The sequence below is a fragment of the Saccoglossus kowalevskii genome, chromosome 12 (assembly GCF_978046115.1).
Source record: "Saccoglossus kowalevskii chromosome 12, keSacKowa6.1, whole genome shotgun sequence".
Taxonomy (NCBI): domain Eukaryota; kingdom Metazoa; phylum Hemichordata; class Enteropneusta; family Harrimaniidae; genus Saccoglossus; species Saccoglossus kowalevskii.
This window is the reverse complement of record NC_140652.1, coordinates 3323726-3346929: the sequence shown is the minus strand read 5'-3', so window position 1 is coordinate 3346929 and position 23204 is coordinate 3323726. Positions and strand designations below refer to the sequence as shown.

The following is a 23204-nucleotide window of genomic DNA, read 5'->3' as shown; positions in this document are numbered from 1 at the left end:
GGCAGATCCTGGTACCTATAAGCGGGGATGAGTACCTGGCAGATCCTGGTACCTATACGCGGGGATGAGTACCTGGCAGATCCTGGTACCTATACGCGGGGATGAGTACCTGGCAGATCCTGGTACCTATACGCGGGAGGTACCCGACAGAAATGTAGGATATGCAAATTAATACCCGATAGATACGCAAAAGGTACGCAGCAAAACTAATTTGCATGTCAAATACGTATACCGATAAGTACTCAAGAAACTATACCCAAGAAATACTCGAAAGATACTTATATACCCGACAGAGGGGAAATTTCCATAAGGGTTATAACATTTATCTTTTAACATTGTTGTACCATATTCCATACTATAGACTGAATTGACTATGGTTTACCATAGATGTATTCCTAAATACGCATGTGCAGACTATGCGTACCAAAACAACAGTGCGCTTACGTATTAGAGAATTTCATTGTTCCATCAAACGAATACTCTAGTGGCTATCAAATGCGAACTTCGGGTGATATTTACATATTTTAATTATAGTACATAATTAAATATAATAAACTTGCTCCAATTGATAAAGGTTAACGTTAATATTATTGTTTCTAGTCAGCGAGCATACAAACAATATACAATAATGCGGGACGAACATATTTGTTGTAGTTTCAATGCCGAAATTCCTGAAAAATGATGTAAAATGATTATTAGTATATTGCGACGTCTTTGTTTGTGTGTGTGTGTGTGTGTGTGTGTGTGTGTTTTCAAATTTCAATATTTGAATCGAACCCGAATCTGGAGATTTGAAAGCAAGTTGAAGGCGAATTTGGAACGAATAACAACGTAATCTGAATCAAAACCCAACTTCGCGACTGCATTGACCCGCAGGTCAGCATCATGGATATCACCTGACTGGTCATGTGACATACAAAGTTCATCCTTTCGTGAGTAAACCTATCGATAGACTGCCCAGTACCGACCGTATTTTCCAATTATTGTCGGGAAATAGAAATGACTAAACCCACGGAACTACGAGTGTTAACACTCAACTGCTGGTGAGTTTCTTTTTTAATATCTTGTAATGATATCAGTCATGTTGTGCGGAGAAAAACAAACAAACAAACAGATTTGGTCAATTTTGCGTTGCGCCGTTGCCAGATCTACAATTATTGTAGTGTTTAGAACATGATCGCGTGTACTCAGGAATATTCTCATTTTTTCATTCCCTGGAAGATTGTTATTTTACTGTATAAGCTATTATTAGCATCAATAAATGGTAGTCTCTGTTCGAGAAAGTGTTATATGTTTATACGTGTATGACAGCAAGAAGGTAAAACATTATTCTGACATAAAAAAAAAATTGGAATTGTTATTATTTCTCATTTCAAATATGTTATATGTGTATTCACCAACTTTTCTTATTATTATGTCTTCTCTTGAACTCATAATATATTTGAATATCTGGTCATCACTTTTTAATCAAGGATCATGCAGCTACGCTTGTTATATGAAAAAAAAAAAATCTCACCCCTATCCTAAATCCTAACCTTAACACAAACACAGTATATATGGTATGCCCTTCCAGATAATTATTATATCCTGAAGGGGGCACAGCTGAAGTATTGTATTGTATTGTATTGTATATTTTATTTCACCATAAAGTAAATACAATAGGCTAAATACATAATGCTTTGTCATTATGGCGTGGAACACGATAAATAGCTTAAAAAGAGCTAGTAAAACATCATGTCCCTACCCTAATTATAAACTAGTTAAATTATCAGAAATATTCTTACAAATATTCTAATGTAATGTATATAAGAATACTTAAAACTGATCAAAAATATGTCATAAAAGTCAAGAGAGTGACAATTGTTACATAAGCCAATACTGGGTTATTTACTACAGAGATACTTTTTAAGACCTTGTTTAAATGTGTATCGAGAGGTAATATTTTTTAATGACACTGGTAATGAGTTCCAGAATAAGGTACTACTATAAATTACACTGTGTTGACTTTGAGTTAAACGTTTCCTTTCTATAAAAAAGTCTGCGTTTTCTACAGATCTTGTACTGTGCTAGTGCTGAATTGGGTCAAAATAATCTACCACACATCTCGCATGATTATTATTTTTCAGATCAAAAATTAACATTCCTGTTTGTAATTTACAAAGATCATATATATTTAATATACCTATGTTTTTAAAGAGTGGTTTGGAATGATCATAAAAGTTCAACCAATTGATTAGCCTCACAACTTGTTTTTGTAGAATAGATAGTGGCTTAAGGGTTGTTTCGTAAGTATGCCCCCAAACTTCTATGCAATATGACACATTTGGTAAAATAAGTGAGTTATAAATCATTACTAAGATTGATTTAGAAACACAGTGTCTTAATTTTGAAATAATACCCACAATGGTAGTTATCGTTTTAATTAATTTCTGAATATGAAATTTCCAGGAGAGATTACAATCAAGAAGAACACCCAAATAACTAAAAGACTCTACCTGACTCAAAGAAATAGAATTCATTTATAAACTGTTTGTGATTTTTACTTCTCTTCTATTTGTTTTTAAAATGGAGAAACTAGTTTTATCTTCATTAATGGCAAGTTTGTTTTACTTACACCATATTATAACTTTATTAAATTCACCTTGAATGTCAGACAAATTAATTCGACGAGAACTAAAGAAGCGGAACATGCTTGTATCATCCGCAAATAGTTTAAAGCTAAAGACGTCAGTAGAATTACAAATGTCGTTAATGTACAACAAAAACAGTAAAGGGCCTAAAATTGAGCCTTGGGGAATGCCACATTTAATTTCAAGCTTTTCTGAAACTGTATTGTTAATTTTAACACATTGTTTCCTATTTGACAAGTAACTTTTGAACCAATTATATGCCACCCCTCTAAATCCATAAGACATTTTTTTAAGTAAAATATCATGGTCAACAGTGCCAAATGCTTTGTTTAAATCAATAAAAATACCAAACCCAATATATCCTTTATCTAAATGGTTTGTGATGTCAGTTACAAGATCAAGTAAAGCCAGTTTTGTACCGGAAGTATTGAAATTGATCTGTAGTTGCCTAGATCTTCTGTTGAGCTTTTTTTATACACAGGAGTTACTCTAGCAATTTTAAGAAAATTCGGGAATATTCCCTGCTTAAAGGAGTTATTTATGATATGGGTAATTGGGCGACAGATGTACAAAGAAGAATCAATCACAAGTCTTGGGTGAACATTATCATAGCCACATGATTTCTTTAAATTTAGTTTGTGAATTTCACTCAAAATGTCACGCTTGTAGACAGAATGAAAATAAAAGGAATTACCAGTTGGAATTGGAAGAAATGAAGCAAAGTCTACATTTGAATTTATTTGTGCTGCAAGTTTAGGCCCTATTTTTGTGAAAAAAGTATTAAATTCATTAGCTATTTCCTTGTCTGTAGTTGTCTGAAGATAAATACTGCTAAAAATATTCATAAATTTTATAAATGAAGTGTTAGGGTCTGTGTCATCATAAACTGGAGACCAATCTACAGAGTTCATTTCATCACTGAAAGATTGTCCATTGTAAGTTGAAAAGTCTAAAAATCTCGAAGTAGACAGTTTTTTGAAATTGTGTGAAAGATCCTCAATGCGAGCAATAATGGGAAAATGATCACTAAGGTCAGATTCAATTGTATCTGTCTCGAAAAATAGATCACTAATATTTGTAATGAAATGATCAATAATAGAATTTGATGTCTCAGTTACTCTAGTAGGTAATAAAATACATTTCAAGGTTTCATACTCAAAATATTTAACTGAATAATCTATATTTAAATCACCAAAAAAGAGACACTTCTTATTTTGTTGGGACAACAAACTGAGACTTTTCAAAATTATTTAAAAACTTGTTACCGTAAGTGAAGTACCTGGCTTACGGTAAATTGATCCAACTACATATTTCTTACCGTGCAGACAAATTTCAATGAAAATAGATTCACAATGATTAATATCCAGATCATTGGATTTAATGGTAGTAAATGGTATATTTTCAAGAATATAAATGCCGACTCCACCACCTTTACTTTCACGGCTGTTTTGAAATAGAAAATTATAGGAAGGAATTTGGAAAACAGACACAGGCGAACTTTCTGACAACCAGGTTTCAGATAAACATACTATAGGAAAACAAAATTCAAGCGATGTCAAAAAAGATATGAACTCATCAAAATGAGCGCCTATAGACCTAATGTTACAATGTAATATAGTAAAATCATTTTTAGCAATATTAGCCTGAAACGACTCTAGATTATACGACTTAGTATCAACCAACGCGCAGCATACTTTGAGGTATCCTCATAATAACCTTATTATTATACATCTTTTCTTTCCAAGGGAATGCCGAAATCCAAAAAGTTTAGAACAAAATCAGCAAACTTCTTTGTGTGGGGTCCGGTCAGAACCTGGTGGCAGCCATGTTTGTTTTTCTTGTTAGAGGACACTTACACGCGTAATCATTTTGTATTTTGAATTTGCATTTCCTTATATGGTAGGATGAAAATACCCTGTAAAATACCGCAAAATTATGGCGTTACGTTGACAGATGTATAATAATATCAATTAATACAAATGTACATAATTTTGTTTCTGTTAACATTTCTTTCAGTACTTTTCCTAATCATGAGATTTATTTGTACGGTGCATTTATATTAAATATAAATTTCTAAAATTCCACACTATGATTGTAACTTAAATTTCAAGCTTGTTATCATCTACTTGGTCCTTTCATAACTACCTTAGTCCATTCATAGCTGAGTTGTTAGGATTAAGACCCCTTAGGTTTATTTTTTAATTTACAGTTCTTATTAATTAATGCCTAAGAACATAAATCTGTTTTTTTCCCGATAACAATCTAACAAAAATATACCTGGTAGGAAGGCAAGGATTTTTATTTTATTTTTCCCAGTTGTTTAATGCTACGGGTATAAATACTCACTTGAAATTTTTTGGAATGTTAGTAAAATTTAATGATTTATAACACAAATCCATGAATACCAAAAACATCTACAAGGTAGAATTTTATATATTGTAAACAGACAAGCTGCTCTCAGATAATAACAAGATTTATGTAAAAATATTATTTAAACAAATATGTAGACTATATGTGAACATCTACCCCCATTACTGCATGAGTACAGAGTGATGTTCATTAAAACCTCCATGTGTGTAGCTAGTTGATGTTGCAGTGAGTAGTAGCACAGGCTACGTTTGGGCAATCATTAGCCGGTGCTAACCACTGTTTCCTTCTGTGTGTGAATGCAATTGGGTCTATTCAATATGTAAACATTAGTCTGTACTTTGCATAACGTGATGGTATTATAATAGTTGTGTTCATGCACAGCTCCTTGGCACGGGCTAAGAGATCAAATTCTGTCTGTGCCTGTGCTAACAAAATGTGCGTGAGCGCTTATAGCACGGGCTAAGGAATGCTAAAATCTGATCTGATTTCAAGATGCAGTTCAGACCCTTAGCACGGGCTAACAAAGTGTGTGCAAACGCTTAGCCCAGGGCTAAGCGCCGTCTCTGACAACCTTTGTGTGTGAATATTGTGCAAGAGATCAAATATATGCAACTTTCTCATTTACAAATGGCAACCAAGCTCAGACGTAACAAAGACACAACCTAAAAGACACATGATTTGAAGAGAAAAAAAAATGTTCAAATCTAAGAAACGGGAAGTTAATTAGTTTAACAAATCTAAAGTTTTAGAGGAATGTTGCGTTGTCCCATGTTCGTATAATGACCATATAGGTATAGACTACTTTCCCAGAAGTAGCAAGACTGGGGTGCAAAAATACTCCTACTTTGTCAGGCTCCAAGTCGATAGAATGGAATTTTATTTTTGTGATGTTGATTGGTACACTCAAAAGCACAATATCATGCGTGCAAATTTATGTTCCACCCCAAAACGACATGCGCGCATCTTTGACTTTTAGGAAAGTCGTCTATCCCACCAGTCATTACTCCGCATATGCTTCCACACTGATCGGGTCACTGTTGAAGTGCGTACAGCAGCTCCAATTGCAGACACAATATATTTGATTCGCTCTCTACAACAAGCATTAATAAAACTCTACATTCTGTTACGCTGTGCATCCAAATAAATTGGGTTCGTCTTCTCTCACTTTTCTGTGCACAAATTTGAGCAAACCAGGGCAGCTGCAGACATTTTGCATTTGAAAACAACGGCTTAACATATAAGGCTGGACATTGTCTTTAATACTTATACAATGTACTTATTTCTAGTGTCTTTATTTTAACTTTCAAACTAAATATATTTCTGATGCATATTTCTGATAGAAAACCGAAAATTGTATGTTTGATCTTTAATATACATTATTTATTTAGAGCAATTATATTTGTCTCTTTTAAAAACTAAAATGTGATACATGTATAGTACAGTCAAAGCATAACCTAACAGTTATATAGCCACCTTAGACTGGCTTTAAGCTAGCTCTACTTATTGTCGCTACTGTCATCTCTCGTAATTGTACAGTGGAATCTGCGTAAATGTCTTGTATTAGTAAAATACTACAAACAATATGTGATGATATGACAATTAAAAATTAAATGTTTTCATGAAAAAGTTAAGTAATGCCCATACTGTACGTTGTTTATTTCTAGGGGTATTCCGTATTTAAACGTTAGTAAATTACGCAGTGAAAGAATTGCGGACATTGGTGAAGAATTGGCAAAGAGAGATCTGGATATTGTTTGTTTACAGGAGGTATGGACATTTTCTTTTCTTACAAACTGTCATCATATAAACTATTCAGTTCAAATTTTTCAGCAGCAATCTTTTTACTCGGCCAATGTCTAAACAGTAAGAATATGAGTATGCTTAAACAAAAAAAATGTCAACACAAAAAGTTTAGTCTTGACTTGAATCAGAACTGATCTGAATGTGTCAAAATTTGTGTGGTTTGTTGTTTCCTGGTAATATATATTTTTATCTCCACTGTTCAGCTTATCATACATATGTACATGTCTTTTGTCATCAGTGTCAGCATTAACATTTTACTTTTTTTGACTTCTTCTTGAAAACTACAAGTCTGATTGCTTTGATACGTAGGTAACCTCTCTTAGATTTGTTCATTTCTTAATAATATCTTAAATTAAATTTTAAATCTTAAATTTTCTAATTTTGATGAATATTTTTGTTATTTTTGGTGAAAACTGATATTTTCTTTTTGAAAACTGCAAGTTTGAATGTTTTGATATAATACATATACTCAGATGGACCTCTCTCTGATTTTTGCTGAGAACGGATTGACCACCTTTGTTATTAGTCCAAGAAAATTGTTCAGCTTGGAATGTGTCTGAACCCCTCATTAGTATGCAAGAATGTAGGAATGTACCAAGAAAATTGTTTTTCTGGGGTAAATTGTAGTGTATTTTACTTATGAAAGGTCAAAAAGTGCATAGAGATTTTATGAAAATGTGTGGATGTTATGCCGTGTTATGGAACTGTAGTATTATGTAAATCTGCCCCGGGAAAATCTGCAAGCAAAGTTTAAATTGCCATTTTCACGCTGCTTTATAACGTAGAGTCGTCATCTAATTATGCACAATTGTTCGTCTCATGTTCCCCAGCGCATTTAAAAAACCTTTTTGAATTTGGGGGACTTTGTGTGACTGACCGTGGTGTTTGTAAACTGTAGTAGTGTGTAAATTTTCCACATTATGGTGTTGCCACCGTCTCTTGTTTACCAACTCATTTAAATACATTTGTGCCTCAACGAGAACTGAAAAGTTATTTCCATTTACTTCACTGTTATAAATCAACTGTATTAGCTTCCTTCGAACGTCCTATTGCCATCGGGATTATGTCTACTACACTTGGCGGTGTAGTGCGTATCGATCTTCTTGTAGGATAGGATAGGATATTTTATTTGGAACGTACACAAAAACAATGCTTGAGTAAAGTCCAATATAAGAAACACAACTAATCTAAAATAATTTTAAAATCTGAAAAACAAAATTAGCTAAAATACTACAAACATATTTGTCTACACTAGAGAATGCATTAATAAACAATTCTCCTTTTGGTAAGGTTTGATAATCAGATGAGTATTTGAACAGTGCATAGAGTAATTTTTTCCTGTGTTCTGTATACCCTATCAATTTTATTTATTCCCCTGTGACGACCTATTTCAACCAAAATTTGGTTAATGCTACTCTGTGTTTTTTTGTTTTTTATATCATCCAAGTATTTTTCAAATTAATAATTAATGTATAATCTTGTATGAATCGCACCCAAACCTGGAAATCAATGGCAAATCAGGATGGTCTCGTCACGTAATTTCTTACCTTGTTCTTGACTGCAGTACGCTTGGCTATGAACTTCCACATACCCATGCTTATGGGAATAGTGCATCAGGGGTAATACTGTATTGTATTGATCCAGGTGAAACAAACATGGCTGCTGTAATGCATGTTGTTCGACTACATCGCTCGTGTTTCTCTTCCTGTCTTAGAGTTCTCTGTTTTCTTTGATTTTTGTTATTTAAATTAAACAGCGTTTTGGCTGTGGCCATGCATTGGGCCATTCCAGTTTATATCTGCATCCCCCTGTTGATGAGGTCGGATTTCCAGCACTGTATGATGGGGAAATTACCCCGGAATTCCAACTGTATATGGAGAAACAGAATCTGGAAATCCAGACGAGTATGGAAAAAAAAATTCTGGAAATCCAAGCAGTTATGGCTACTAAATAAAATATGGCCTAGTTTATCTCACCATATACCGGTTGATGAGGTTGGATTTCCAACACTGTATGACTAAAAAAATTTGGAATTCTGACTGTATTGGGCCAGTCTGAAATAGTTATTACTGAAATTAGATAATGATGGTGGGACGAATGAGCTCATCAACACCGTGAATCAGGACTAGTTTGGATTTCCATTATCAGATATAAAATTTTGAACTTGGTAAATTAGCATATGATGAGTTATATTTGGAAATCCTACTCTGTATGGTGTCACAAAGGAACTCATCAACACCATAAGTAGGAACTATAGTTTTGGATTTCCATTACTGTATGGTGAATGGTGATTTGGAAATAAAACTTTGTATGACTTATACACCATGGAAATTATACCCTGTATGAAGTAAACACACAAACTCATCAACAGTGGGGTGCAAATATAAACTGGAATGGCCCATTCACTCATTGTCAACTGTTTTTCTGGAATTGGTTGATTGTCATAGTAACATACGCAATTACGCAACATAAGTACAATTAAACGTGCCGAGTTGAACAGTAGTCATTTCTAAGGTTCAAAATAAACAAACATGATTATTTAATTTAGTTTAATTCCTTCCGTTAAAAATTGAGTTTCCAAAATAAATAATAACACATACCTCATGTATACTTCATGTTTTCATTAAAACAAAGTCAAAGTTTTTGAAATTGCTTTTCTGTCTGTTCGCCAATCCATTGCTCCAAAACACACTTTTAAATACTCTTTATTTCCCCAGCATCGAGTTGGCTCTGCTAACTCTTGTTTCATTTTGTGATATCTTCAATTCTCTAATTGAAATGTGCATTGCTAACAGTGGAGTTACAAAAATGTATCTCAGCTGAGAGGCTGCTTGTTCGATGTAGGTCCAGCTGTAGACATATTCAGTGTATATTCATTCATCAGATAAAGATATGTTTGAAGGATTGTTATGGGCCTAGAATGATGGTGGTTGTGCTGGATCAAAATTGACATCATTTTGAAGAACAACATGCTCTTATTTTCACTGTCACTTAAAATGGAATAGGATTGCTATGACAACATGCAATATATGTCAGTAATGAAATATGCACATGTAACATGTCCAAACCTGTTGCATGATGCAATATGTTTGTTTTTTAAACAAATAAAAAAAACATTTATTCTTGTCAGCAGCAGTAGCTATGTTCATTGTGAAAATCGTTAAACATGTACATGTACGCTTACACTTCAAAATATTTAGTCTCTTAATAGAATATATGCAAAGGTTCTGTCTATTACTGAGAGTTGTAGGGGGCTGACGCAATGTTATCAACCAGTAATGGATTCATTTCATTCTGAAATTTACAATTATAATAAATCTGACTGTATTTGAGCGCTGAAATCAACTTTAGACACTTTTCACAAAATAGTTTTATTCCTACATAAAATGTTGTGACAAAACTATAAGTAAATCACATTTTGTTAGTTTGGTTCAAAATTAAAATTTAATTCAATGCAAATTAGGAAAACAAATTTGTGGATGGTGTCAAAAACTGACTTTGGTCAAAAATGATTAATAAGTTATTGTATTAATACCAAAATAATATTTTATTAATAATTTGTAGCTATGGAGTTATTCAGATTTTGAATACTTACGAGATGTTGTGAAAGAAAAATTTCCATATTCCCATTTTTTCCACAGGTGAGTATGTGATGAGATTTATGTTACAAATTAACAATGACACAAGTTTTTCATAATTTGTTTGTCTTTGAGTGATTTCAATTTTTATTCACCCATGATGGGTTACTCATCCATGTCATTTTTGATTACAAATGGACAACTGGCAGCCATGAACATACTATGAACATAATCGGTTCTTGATGCACTTCATTTTATTTTTCACATTGGTGGCCATTTTGTTTCAAAGAATGCAGTCTGGATTCCTATCTCTGACAATTGCTGGTCATAATAATCACATAAATCAGACATCATATCGGACAAACATGCATGCATTTTTGTCACATTCAAATTAAAAATGGCTGATTGGCTGCCATCTTGTTTAAACAAATGCAGTTCCACAGTCTACCAATCAACTTTAAACTTTACACATCAAGTCATATAAATTATGCTATTAATTCAGCAAGCGCATGAAATTATAGCAACACATTTTAAAATTCTCACAAACTACTGTGGAATATTAAAATAGCTAAATGCTATTTTATCTAATTTGACTCCATTCAAACATCTTAGTTTAGCTAAAGTGTGAAAATATCTTTATTTTAAATTAGCAACATCTTGAATTAGTGAAATTACAAATAAGCTAATTAGCTAAAACAACATGCTAGCTAACAATAAATATTTTACAGTAGACCCTTGATGTATTGATTGATAGTTGGGATGTACATCTCTTACTTAAATTAATTATTAATGTGTTTTTTTCTTCTAATAATTCAGAGGTACACATAAGGTTTTCGCAGTATGTGCACATTCTAGTGAGACTTCCAACGAAACATTTCATCTGATTTTGAAATATTTATATAAAATCTATTATTAGACTTTCTTTGTCATTTTCAGTGGTGTGATTGGTAGTGGTCTCTGCGCATTTTCTAAATCTCCAATTATTGGCACATTTAGTCATGCATACTCCATCAATGGCTATCCACATATGATTCTCCATGGTGACTGGTTTGGTGGTAAAATGGTCGGATTATGTCAAATTCAGCACCAGGGACTTCTTATAAATGTCTATTTTAGTCATGTATGTATATTAACTACTTCATTTAAATCATTTTTCTATTCTATTCTATTCTATTCTATTCTATTCTATTCTATTCTATTCTATTCTATTCTATTCTATTCTATTCTATTCTATTCTATTCTATTCTAACATTCAATTTTTCTCTGATTATAGATCCATGCCGAGTATAACCATGACACCAGACCTTATCATAATCATCGATTGGTTCAGTATTACGAACTCTGTCAGTTCATCAAATTTACTGGTCAAAACAGTGATTTGAATTTAGTAGTTGGAGACCTCAATGCCAGATCAGATGAAATTGGTTATGAATTGATATGTGATCTCAATAACATGGAAGACGCATGGATAACACAGATAAATAAACAGGTAGGAACAATAGCCACTCTGGTAGTAGTATATTCAATATAGGAACCATAACCACTCTGGTAGTAGTATATTTGATGTAGGTACCATGGCCACTCTGGTAGTAGTATATTTGATGTAGAAACCATAACCACTCTGGTAGATTGGTTATGAATTGATATGTGATCTCAATAACATGGAAGATGCATGGATAACACAGATAAATAAACAGGTAGGAACAATAGCCACTCTGGTAGTAGTATATTCAATATAGGAACCATAACCACTCTGGTAGTAGTATATTTGATGTAGGTACCATGGCCACTCTGGTAGTAGTATATTTGATGTAGGTACCATGGCCACTCTGGTAGTAGTATATTTGATGTAGAAACCATGGCCACTCTGGTAGTAGTATATTTGATGTAGGTACCATGGCCACTCTGGTAGTAGTATATTTGATGTAGGTACCATGGCCACTCTGGTAGTAGTATATTTGATGTAGAAACCATGGCCACTCTGGTAGTAGTATATTTGATGTAGGTACCATGGCCACTCTGGTAGTAGTATATTTGATGTAGGTACCATGGCCATTCTGGTAGTAGTATATTTGATGTAGGTACCATGGCCACTCTGGTAGTAGTATATTTGATGTAGAAACCATATCCACTCTGGTAGTAGTATATTTGATGTAGGTACCATGGCCACTCTGGTAGTAGTATATTTGATGTAGGAACCATGGCCACTCTGGTAGAAGTATATTTGATGTAGGAACCATGGCCACTCTGGTAGTAGTATATTTGATGTAGGTACCATGGTCCCTCTGGTAGTAGTATATTTGATGTAGGTACCATGGCCACTCTGGTAGTAGTATATATGATGTAGGAACCATAACCACTCTGGTAGTAGTATATTTGATGCAGGTACCATAACCACTCTGGTAGTAGTATATTTGATGTAGGTACCATGGTTCCTCTGGTAGTAGTATATTTGATGTAGGTACCATGGCCACTCTGGTAGTAGTATATTTGATGTAGGTACCATGGCCACTCTGGTAGAAGTATATTTGATGTAGTAACCATGGCCACTCTGGTAGTAGTATATTTGATGTAGGAACCATGGCCATTCTGGTAGTAGTATATTTGATGTAGAAACCATGGCCACTCTGGTAGTAGTATATATGATGTAGGAACCATGGCCACTCTGGTAGAAGTATATTTGATGTAGAAACCATGGCCACTCTGGTAGTAGTATATTTGATGTAGGTACCATGGCCACTCTGGTAGTGGTATATATGATGTAGGAACCATGGCCACTCTGGTAGTAGTATATTTGATGTAGGAACCATGGCCACTCTGGCAGAAGTATATTTGATGTAGAAACCATGGCCACTCTGGTAGTAGTATATTTGATGTAGGTACCATGGCCACTCTGGTAGTAGTATATTTGATGTAGGAACCATGGCCACTCTGGTAGAAGTATATTTGATGTAGGAACCATGGCCACTCTGGTAGCAGTATATTTGATGTAGGAACCATGGCCACTCTGGTAGTAGTATATTTGATGTAGATACCATGGTCCCTCTGGTAGTAGTATATTTGATGTAGGTACCATGGTTCCTCTGGTAGTAGTATATTTGATGTAGGAACCATGGCCACTCTGGTAGTAGTATATTTGATGTAGGAACCATGGCCACTCTGGTAGTAGTATATTTGATGTAGAAACCATGGCCACTCTGGTAGAAGTATATTTGATGTAGAAACCATGGCCACTCTGGTAGTAGTATATTTGATGTAGAAACCATGGCCACTCTGGTAGTAGTATATTTGATGTAGGAACCATGGCCACTCTGGTAGTAGTATATTTGATGTAGGAACCATGGCCACTCTGGTAGTAGTATATTTGATGTAGGAACCATGGCCACTCTGGTAGTAGTATATTTGATGTAGGAACCATGGCCACTCTGGTAGTAGTATATTTGATGTAGAAACCATGGCCACTCTGGTAGAAGTATATTTGATGTAGAAACCATGGCCACTCTGGTAGTAGTTTATTTGATGTAGAAACTATGGCCACTCTGGTAGTAGTTTATTTGATGTAGAAACCATGGCCACTCTGGTAGTAGTATATTTGATGTAGGAACCATGGCCACTCTGGTAGTAGTATATTTGATGTAGGAACCATGGCCACTCTGGTAGTAGTATATATGATGTAGGAACCATGGCCACTCAGGTAGTAGTATATATGATGTCATTAAATTGTGAAGTAATACACATACTGTGACCTTGACATCTTCTCCCAAAAATGATACCAAGTCATGAGTGTTGTATGGGAAACAAGTTATACAGCAATCGATATTTCTTTTGTAGTTCAACTACTGAACATACATATACTGTGACATTGACTATTGAATTTTGACCTTTTATTCCATAATAAACTAATGTAATTATACCATGAAGTTTACTATCTCTCCTAGGAGTCGGATGATCCAACACTTGGCAACACATGTGACCTACCAAGCAATGTATTTACCAAGGCTGATGCTCAGCATAAAAATGGACAGAGGATTGACTACATTCTGTATCAAGCCAATACGTGTAAGGTGGAATGCCGTGAGTGCAGAGTAACCATGGGAAAAGTTCCTAACAAACATTATAATTATTCAGACCATGAAGCAGTCACTGCCACTCTCAGCATAACTAAGAATGATAAAGGTCAGAATGTTTTTTATTAATAATTATTAAACATCTGTCACAGTAACGCCATAAGTTAAAGTATACCATAATTTTGCAGTATTGCACTGGGTATTTTCATCCTACCACATTAGGAAAAAAAAATATGGAATGATTACGCTCGTAAGCAACCTCTAATAATAAAAAACAAACATGCCTTCCCCCAGGGTTTGGCCCGACCCCACACAAAGCAGTTCTCTAAATTTGTTTTGATTGTTTTAGAGTTTGGCAATCCCATGATGTATCCCTGTGATGAAAAGATGTATAATTAAAGCCGCAAGCGGCGTCACCGGGGCCCAAGCTGACAAGATTCTGTTTCATAATTAATGTGGTCACATGTTAGACAATCAGGTAGCTTGAATTATCAGTAACATGAGGTCAAAATGAAGTTGGTACCATGTATTTATCTGGTTTGGTTATCGAAATATGGTTTTCAGGATATATAATGAGCCATGTTCTTAATAATGAGATTACATAATCATATATAGCCATTTCTAATGTCAGTTACATCTTTCATTCAATGTCTTCATAATGACACTTGTTACATGTCCTGCTCTGCGACAGTGTTTTAGATATGACTGATTTGCATATTAATGAGTTCACATGACCATATATGGTCATCTGTTATTTTTAATCAAATCTCTTGTTCACTGTTGTCATAATAACACAGGATTCATCTTCCTAACTGCAACAGTGTTTAAGATATAATGGTTATGCATATTAATGAGTTCACATGACCATATATGGTTATCTGTTATTTTAATCAAATCTCTTGTTCACTGTTGTCATAATAACACAGGATTCATCTTCCTAACTGCAACAGTGTTTGAGATATAACGATTACGCATATTAATGAGCTCACGTGACTATATATGGTCATCTGTTATTTTAATCAAATCTTTTGTTCAATGTTGTCATAATAACACAGGATTCCACTTCCTAACTGCAACAGTGTTTGAGATATGACAGTTATGCATATTAATGAGCTCACATGACCATATATGGTCATTTGTTATTTTAATCGAATCTCTTGTTCAAGGTTGTCATAATAACACAGGATTCATCATCCTAACTACAACAGTGCTTGAGTTATAACAGTTATGCATATTAATGAGGTTAGAAGCCCCCACCCCATGGGTGCCCAGCCACGTGGCCTAACAGTGTGCTATTGGGGCAAAATGATGCATCTGATGACACAAATGCACATACAAAATTTGAAAGAAATCAGGCTAATACAAAACATGTAGTTGCATAATTTCTATTTTCACAAAATCCAAGATGGCGGCCAAACCACGTGACTGATCAAAATAATATTATTTTTCTCGTATGCAGCTAAGGCCAGGCATGGTAAATATAAAAACATCTAGTAGATTGGTTGAATCATCTCTGAGAAACAAATACCCAAACTTTTGGTCAATTTTGCTTAAAATCCAAAATGGCGGCCAAACCATGTGACTGATCTGAAATTTTTTTTAGGTTTCTGAAAGGGCTTGATACACAGATGCCATGAAACAAAATTGAAAATATTCCCTCAAGTGTTGCCAGAGTAAAAAACTACTTCCTGTTTAGAAGAAATCCAAAATGGTGGCCAAACCACGTGACCAATCATAAACATTTTTTCAAACATAAATGGGATTCATATATAGAAGCTAAATACTACATATGAGAGCATTCTGCTTGGTGGTTCTGAAGAAGAAGATTTTCAAGTGTTTTTTGCCGTTTTTAGGAAAAACAAAATGGCGGGAAAAGTCACATGACCGCTAAAGTTTTTATTGCTGATATTTATTACACATGAGTTGTACTATATACCATAAAAAAATCTAGACGCCTAGACCCTCAGAAAGTGGTCAAACAGCCACTTCCGGTTTTATTTCAATCCAATATGGCTGCCAAACTAATTGTCCAATCGAAATTCTGAAAGCATGTTGCACCAGTTCACATTATGGACTATCAGTATAGAGCATTATCAGACCATTCTGTTCAGCGGTTTTCTCAAACGGCTTGACGAAAAAAGTTACGGAAGAAAGAAAGAAAGAAAGATTAAAGCCGCAAGCGGCGTCACCGGGGCCCAAGCTGATCTATCATGACAAGATTCTGTTTCATAATAAATGAGGTCACATGTTAGACAATCAGGTAGCTTGTATTATCAGTAACATGAGGTCGAAATGAAGTTGGTACCATGTATTTACCTGGTTTGGTTATCGAAATATGGTTTTCAGGATATATAATGAGCCATGTTCTTATGCACAATAATGAGATTACATAATCATATATAGCCATTTCTAATGTCAGTTACATCTTTCATTCAATGTCTTCATAATGACACTAGTTACATGTCCTGCTCTGCGACAGTGTTTTAGATATGACTGCTTTGCATATTAATGAGTTCAAATGACCATATATGGTCATCTGTTATTTTAATCAAATCTCATGTTCACTGTTGTCATAATAACACAGGATTCATCTTCCTAACTGCAACAGTGTTTAAGATATAATGGTTATCCATATTAATGAGTTCACATGACCATATATGGTCATCTGTTATTTTAATCAAATCTTTTGTTCACTGTTGTCATAATAACACAGGATTCATCTTCCTAACTGCAACAGTGTTTAAGATAAAATGGTTATGCATATTAATGAGTTCACATGACCATATATGGTCATCTGTTATTTTAATCAAATCTCTTGTTCAACGTTGTCATAATAACACAGGATTCATCACCCAAACTGCGACAGTGTTTGAGTTATAACAGTTATGCATATTAATCAGGTTAGAAGCCCCCACCCCATGGGTGCCCAGCCACGTGGCCTAGCAGTGTGCTGTTGGGGCAAAATGATGCATCTGATAACACAAATGCACATACAAAATTTGAAAGAAATCAGACTAATACAAAACATGTAGTTGCATAATGTCTATTTTCACAAAATCCAAGATGGCGGCCAAACCATGTGACTGACCAAAATAATATTATTTTTCTCATATGAAGCTAAGGGCAGGCATGGTAAATATAAAAACATCTAGTAGATTGGTTGAATCGCCTCTGAGAAACAAATACCCAAACTTTTGGTCAATTTTGCTTAAAATCCAAAATGGCGGCCAAACCATGTGACTGATCTGAATTATTTTTTAGATTTTTGAAAGGGTTTGATACACTGATGCCATGAAGCAAAATTGAAAATAATCCCTCAAGTGTTGCCAGAGTAAAAAACTACTTCCTGTTTAGAAGAAATCCAAAATGGTGGCCAAACCACGTGACCAATCGTAAAAAAATGTTCAAACATAAATGGGATTCATATATAGAAGCTAAATACTACATATGAGAGCATTCTACTTGGTGGTTCTGAAGAAGAAGATTTTTAAGTGTTTTTTGCCGTTTTTAGGAAAAACAAAATGGCGGGAAAAGTCACATGACCGCTAAAGTTTTTATTGCTGATATTTATTACACATGAGTTGTACTATATACCATAAAAAAATCTAGACGCCTAGACCCTCAGAAAGTGGTCAAACAGCCACTTCCGGTTTTATTTCAATCCACTATGGCTGCCAAACTAATTGACCAATCGAAATTCTGAAAGCATGTTGCACCAGTTCACATTAGGGACTATCAGTATAGAGCATTATCAGACCATTCCGTTCAGCGGTTTTCTCAAACGGCTTGACGAAAAAAGTTACGGAAGAAAGAAAGAAAGAAGAAAGAAGAAAAAACCGGACAATAAGAATAGGGGCCTCGCCCTTCGGGCTTGGGCCCCTAATTAAAGCTGCAAGCAGCATCACAGGGGCCCAAGTATACATGCCATAAATAATGTCAAATGATACACATGATACACAATTAGTTTGAATGATTAGTACCATGAGGTCGAAATGCAGTTGGTTCCATATATTTATTTGAGATTTAAAGGTTATTAATATATGGTCATAATCTGTTATTTTAATCAAATCTCTTGTTCAACATAGTCATGATAACACAGGATTCATCTTCCTAACTGCAACAGTGTTTGAGATACAACGATTATGCATATTAATGAGCTCACATGACCATATATGGTCATCTGTTATTTTATTCAAATCTCTTGTTTAACATCATCATAATAACACAGGTTTCATCTTCCTACCTGCAACAGTGCTTGAGATATAACAGTTATGCATATTAATGAGTTCACATGACCATATATGGTCATATGTTATTTTAATCAAATCTCAGGTTCACTGTTGTCATGATAACACAGGAATCATGTTCCTACCTGCAACAGTGCTTGAGATATAACTGTTATGCATATTAATGAGTTCACATGACCATATATGGTAATCTGTTATTTTAATGAAATTGCTTGTTCACTGTTGTCATGATAACACAGGAATCATCTTCCTAACTGCAACAGTGCTTGAGATATAGCAGCTATGCATATTAATGAGGTTAGAAGCCCCCACCCCATGGGCGTGTAGCCACATGACCTAGCCATATGCCATTCAGGGGAAAGAATGTATCTAAAGAGTAGAATACACATACAACATTTTATTCCAATCGGACTAATACAAAACATGTAGTTGCATAATTTCAATTTTCACAAAATGCAAGATGGCGGCCAAACCACGTGACTTATCGAAAATATATTATTTTTTTCATATGCAGTTGAGGCCAGGCATGGTAAATATAAAAACATCTAGTAGATTCGTTGAATCACCTCTGAGAAACAAATGCCCAAACTTTTGATCAATTTTGTTTAAAATCCAAGATGGCGGCGAAACCATGTGACTGATCTGAAATTTTTTTTAGGTTTCTGAAAGGGTTAGATAGGGACATGCCATGACGCAATATTTGAGATTAACGCTCAAGTGTGGCATGAGTAAAAAACTACTTCCTGTTGAGAACAAATCCAAAATGGCAGCCAAACCACGTGACCAATCATAATGAATTTCTCAAATCTAAATTTGCTCCATATGTAGAAGCTAAGTACTGAATATGAGAACATTTTACTTGGCAGTTCTGAAGAAGAAGATTTTAAAGTGTTTTTTGCCGTTTTTAGGAAAAACAAAATGGCGGGAAAAGTCACATGACCGCTAAAGTTTTTATTTCTGATATTTATTACACATGAGTTGTACTATATACCATAAAAAAATCTAGACGCCTAGACCCTCAGAAAGTGGTCAAACAACCACTTCCGGTTTTATTTCAATCCAATATGGTTGCCAAATTAATTGGCCAATCAAAATTCTGAAAGCATGTTGCACCAGTTCATATTAGAGACTATCAATATAGAGCAATTTCAGACTATTTGGTTCAGTGGTTTTCTCAAACGGCTTGACGAAAAAAGTTACGGAAGAAAGAAGAAAGAAGATGAAGAAAAAACCGAACAATAAGAATAGGGGCCACGCCCTACAGGCTTGGGCCCCTAAAAAAACTGAACGATAATAATAGGGGCCTCGCCCTTTGGGCTTGGGCCCCTAATAATAAGGTTATTACGAAGATACTATAAAAGTATGCAGTTGCATTGCTACTCTCGCTGTACTGTCTTTGTGCATACTTTGCAGTATCCTCGTATTAACCTCATTTTATCTTTTTTATATTAGCACATGCATAATGTGACATTATACAGGACAGAACAAAAATCATAGCATATCATATCACAAAATTGAGTGCAGTTATATATTTGTATTCTGTGTTATTTCATTAATAGTTCATATGTCAGCAATCAGCAATTATTATTTCTTACTGTGGAAATATGCATGTGTTAAATATGTAATCCTACAATTTTTTTTCTTAGGTTGACATTTGCTTACACTTGTAATTATTGCCATAGTATCAGTACAAAACACTGGCAGTAATGTCTGCTGACGTCAATCCAAAATAAAATATTATTTTATATAATTATTACATCAGTTCTATTTTTAGTAATATCTTGTAATCCTGACAAACCGTTTTCATTTTTCAGTTGAACCAGAAGAAGAGCGACCAAACCCTGTTCCAGTTTTAGAAGAGGTCACTTCACAGATAAAATTGGCACTTCATAATTTAAAAGCCATGTCCTATCTGAACTCTATCAGTTTTCTGATGAGTTTAGTGATGACTTTATTCTGGATGGTGCCTCTCTACGACAACGTCAAGACTATAGTACTTCTTCTGGTCAGCATTTGCATCGCCTACATGTTTGCCATGGCAACCATTGGCATACGCATGGAAAGAAAAGCGTTTCAGGGATGTTTGGATAGTGTACAGAATGAACTGGAAAGTATGAAAAAAAAATATGATATACAAGAAACAGATTGAATTAAATTTAAAAAATATTAAGTTTTAATTCAAATTAAATTTTGTAGACTATGACATATATTAGTATGTTATTTAAGATATGTAAATATATCTCTTGACAAAATATGTATTGTATCATGCTATGATGAATTGTTTCATCACTTGTATAAAATTTTTAATTTAAAAATATTGAATTTAATAATGTGAAAATAATACTATAGTGTCATAATGTTTTTCCACCATGTGCAGGTAGAAACCCTGCTTTCAATGGTGTCAGAAACTAACTGAGCTTGATAACAATTTAGGATTCTGACTTGGAAGTAGCCAGCCAATGAAATTGTTTTAATTTCAACCAATTGACAAGCTCTTTAAACCGCAGGTCCAGATGTATAAAAGGAAAGATGGTTTTCAGTATGCAAATGATACTTAAGCGTGAAACATCGCTTCGGGGTGCTCCGCAAAATCACTCTTTTCGGCAATCTTAGCGCCTGTGGTGCTTTATTTTCATGTCGTACAAAAACATGAATATATCTTCGATACAATTTCAATGTTAATTTATAAGTTCGGAGCAATGTCAGTGTGGTTTCCATGTAAAAGCTATGGGAAAGCATGATTCAGACAAATGCAAGGTGTTAATCCTGAGTGGTTTGTTCAATCTCTGGGTATGTTTATATAATTACGAAGTTGATGATTTAAGTAATAGAAATGATTTGATGTGAGCTATTTGTCCAGTCACTTCAGGGACGTCATCGGTGCTCCACGAAGTGGTCCGGCCGAGCGAGTGTGGTTGGCATGAGCTGGGGTGTGCCCGAAAGGGGAGAGACTGTGCATAAACATTCCAATAACTTCCTTAGTGTATGAGGGCAAAAAAAAAAGACGTTTGCAGTTACAGGACTTGTAAATGGAAACAAAGGTGAACTAGGCTAGTTACGAGAAGGGAACATGAATGGTTTTCACCCTATTGTCGATGACAAGTCAAAACATGCTGTGTGTACTGCCCTAGATTAGTTTAGTGGTGGATATGACAGGCCTGTTTGGTCATGACAATAGCGGGGTTAGTTCAAGAGGTGCGCCAACAAATAATTCCCTGACAATATGCATTGAATATGCGAATGTTTCTTGAATTTGATATATGATGTTCTCGGCAATTTACAAAAGTACAAATGTGTCTAAAAATAAATCAGTTGAAAGATCCTGCAAAAAATGTTATGTTCCCTGAACTATATCCCCGTAATGAAGTGATTCTTGACCGATAACATTGCATAAAAAAAGGTATGCATGTCCGTGTTTTGTAATGTATGAGTTGCACTTATATTTATGTATATTTGGTGTTGGGTAAAAAAATTTTTTTTGTTTTTTTTTAATTTGTTGGAGTCTTTTTCAGTTTGCATAACGTCATTATTGCCAAGCCGACAAGACACATTATGGCTTATGTTGTACTATGCGATACTATACATTGTGTATGTCATTCAAATAAACCACAGTTTTCGTTGCAAGCACGGAACTAAATAAGGAGCTATATGATGCAAGTAATAAAACCACTTTACAAAGATTGCGATTCAATAAGTCTTTTCAAATCAGATAATATCATAATGCATAATGTTAGCTTATGGAATTAACAACTTCGGTTGAAATGATAACAGCTGTGTACCAAGTAAACAATTGGGTGGACTATGCAAATTACATTTCCCATGACGCACTGGTGTAATCCCTGGGATTGCAGAGCCGTGCTTTAAACTATTGTGACTTATCAGCTTGTTTCTTCTTTCACCAATCTTGTACAAAACCATATCCATTGTAACCAATCATGTACAAGGCCAGTATTTAAGAAAGATAGGAAACATCTAGAGTTTGATCAATAAAGTCATCTGTTGCAGTTCATACGTGGTCTAAATCTTCCATTCCTGAACTTGAACCTACTCTTTTTAACAATTTGCACAGATTTTAGTTTCTGTTTTTTAGATTATTAGTTTCTGTTTTGTTGAGAGTGATCCAGGCATGCTTTACTAGTATGCAGAATACATGTTTGAACAATAGACCAAGAATTATTTATTTGTGAACTCTATGACACATCAATAATAAGTGTTTCTAGTTTTTGGAAAATTAGTCACATTACATGAATTAAATGATAATTTATGCACGCAAAATGACTAATGTAGGTATATTGGTGATACAGATGTAATATAAAACATGTAATGGATTACTGTCCTCACTGAGGGATTTCTGGTTTAGAATTATCCAGCAGAGAAGTGAATCCAAGTCAGAAATACTAACGATGCTGGGATTGCCCGCTATCCAATGATGTCATCTCTGTATCAACATCTCCTTAGTGTTAAAACATCTCTCAAACTAACATTCAATGAATGTTCCATTGAGATTCC

At 34.6% G+C, this 23204-nt stretch overlaps 1 protein-coding gene across 1 annotated transcript; it reads left to right on the top strand.

Annotated features, from left to right (window-relative positions):
* The first annotated feature begins 880 nt into the window (after positions 1-880).
* Positions 881-22704, top strand: LOC144348224 (putative neutral sphingomyelinase). Its single transcript, XM_085506350.1, has 7 exons — positions 881-1043; positions 6665-6767; positions 10368-10444; positions 11318-11501; positions 11655-11870; positions 14320-14557; positions 20510-22704. The coding sequence occupies exons 1-7, from the start codon at positions 1000-1002 to the stop codon at positions 20842-20844; spliced, it is 1197 nt and encodes a 398-aa protein (XP_085362476.1). The 5' UTR covers positions 881-999; the 3' UTR covers positions 20845-22704.
* Positions 22705-23204: the final 500 nt, after the last annotated feature.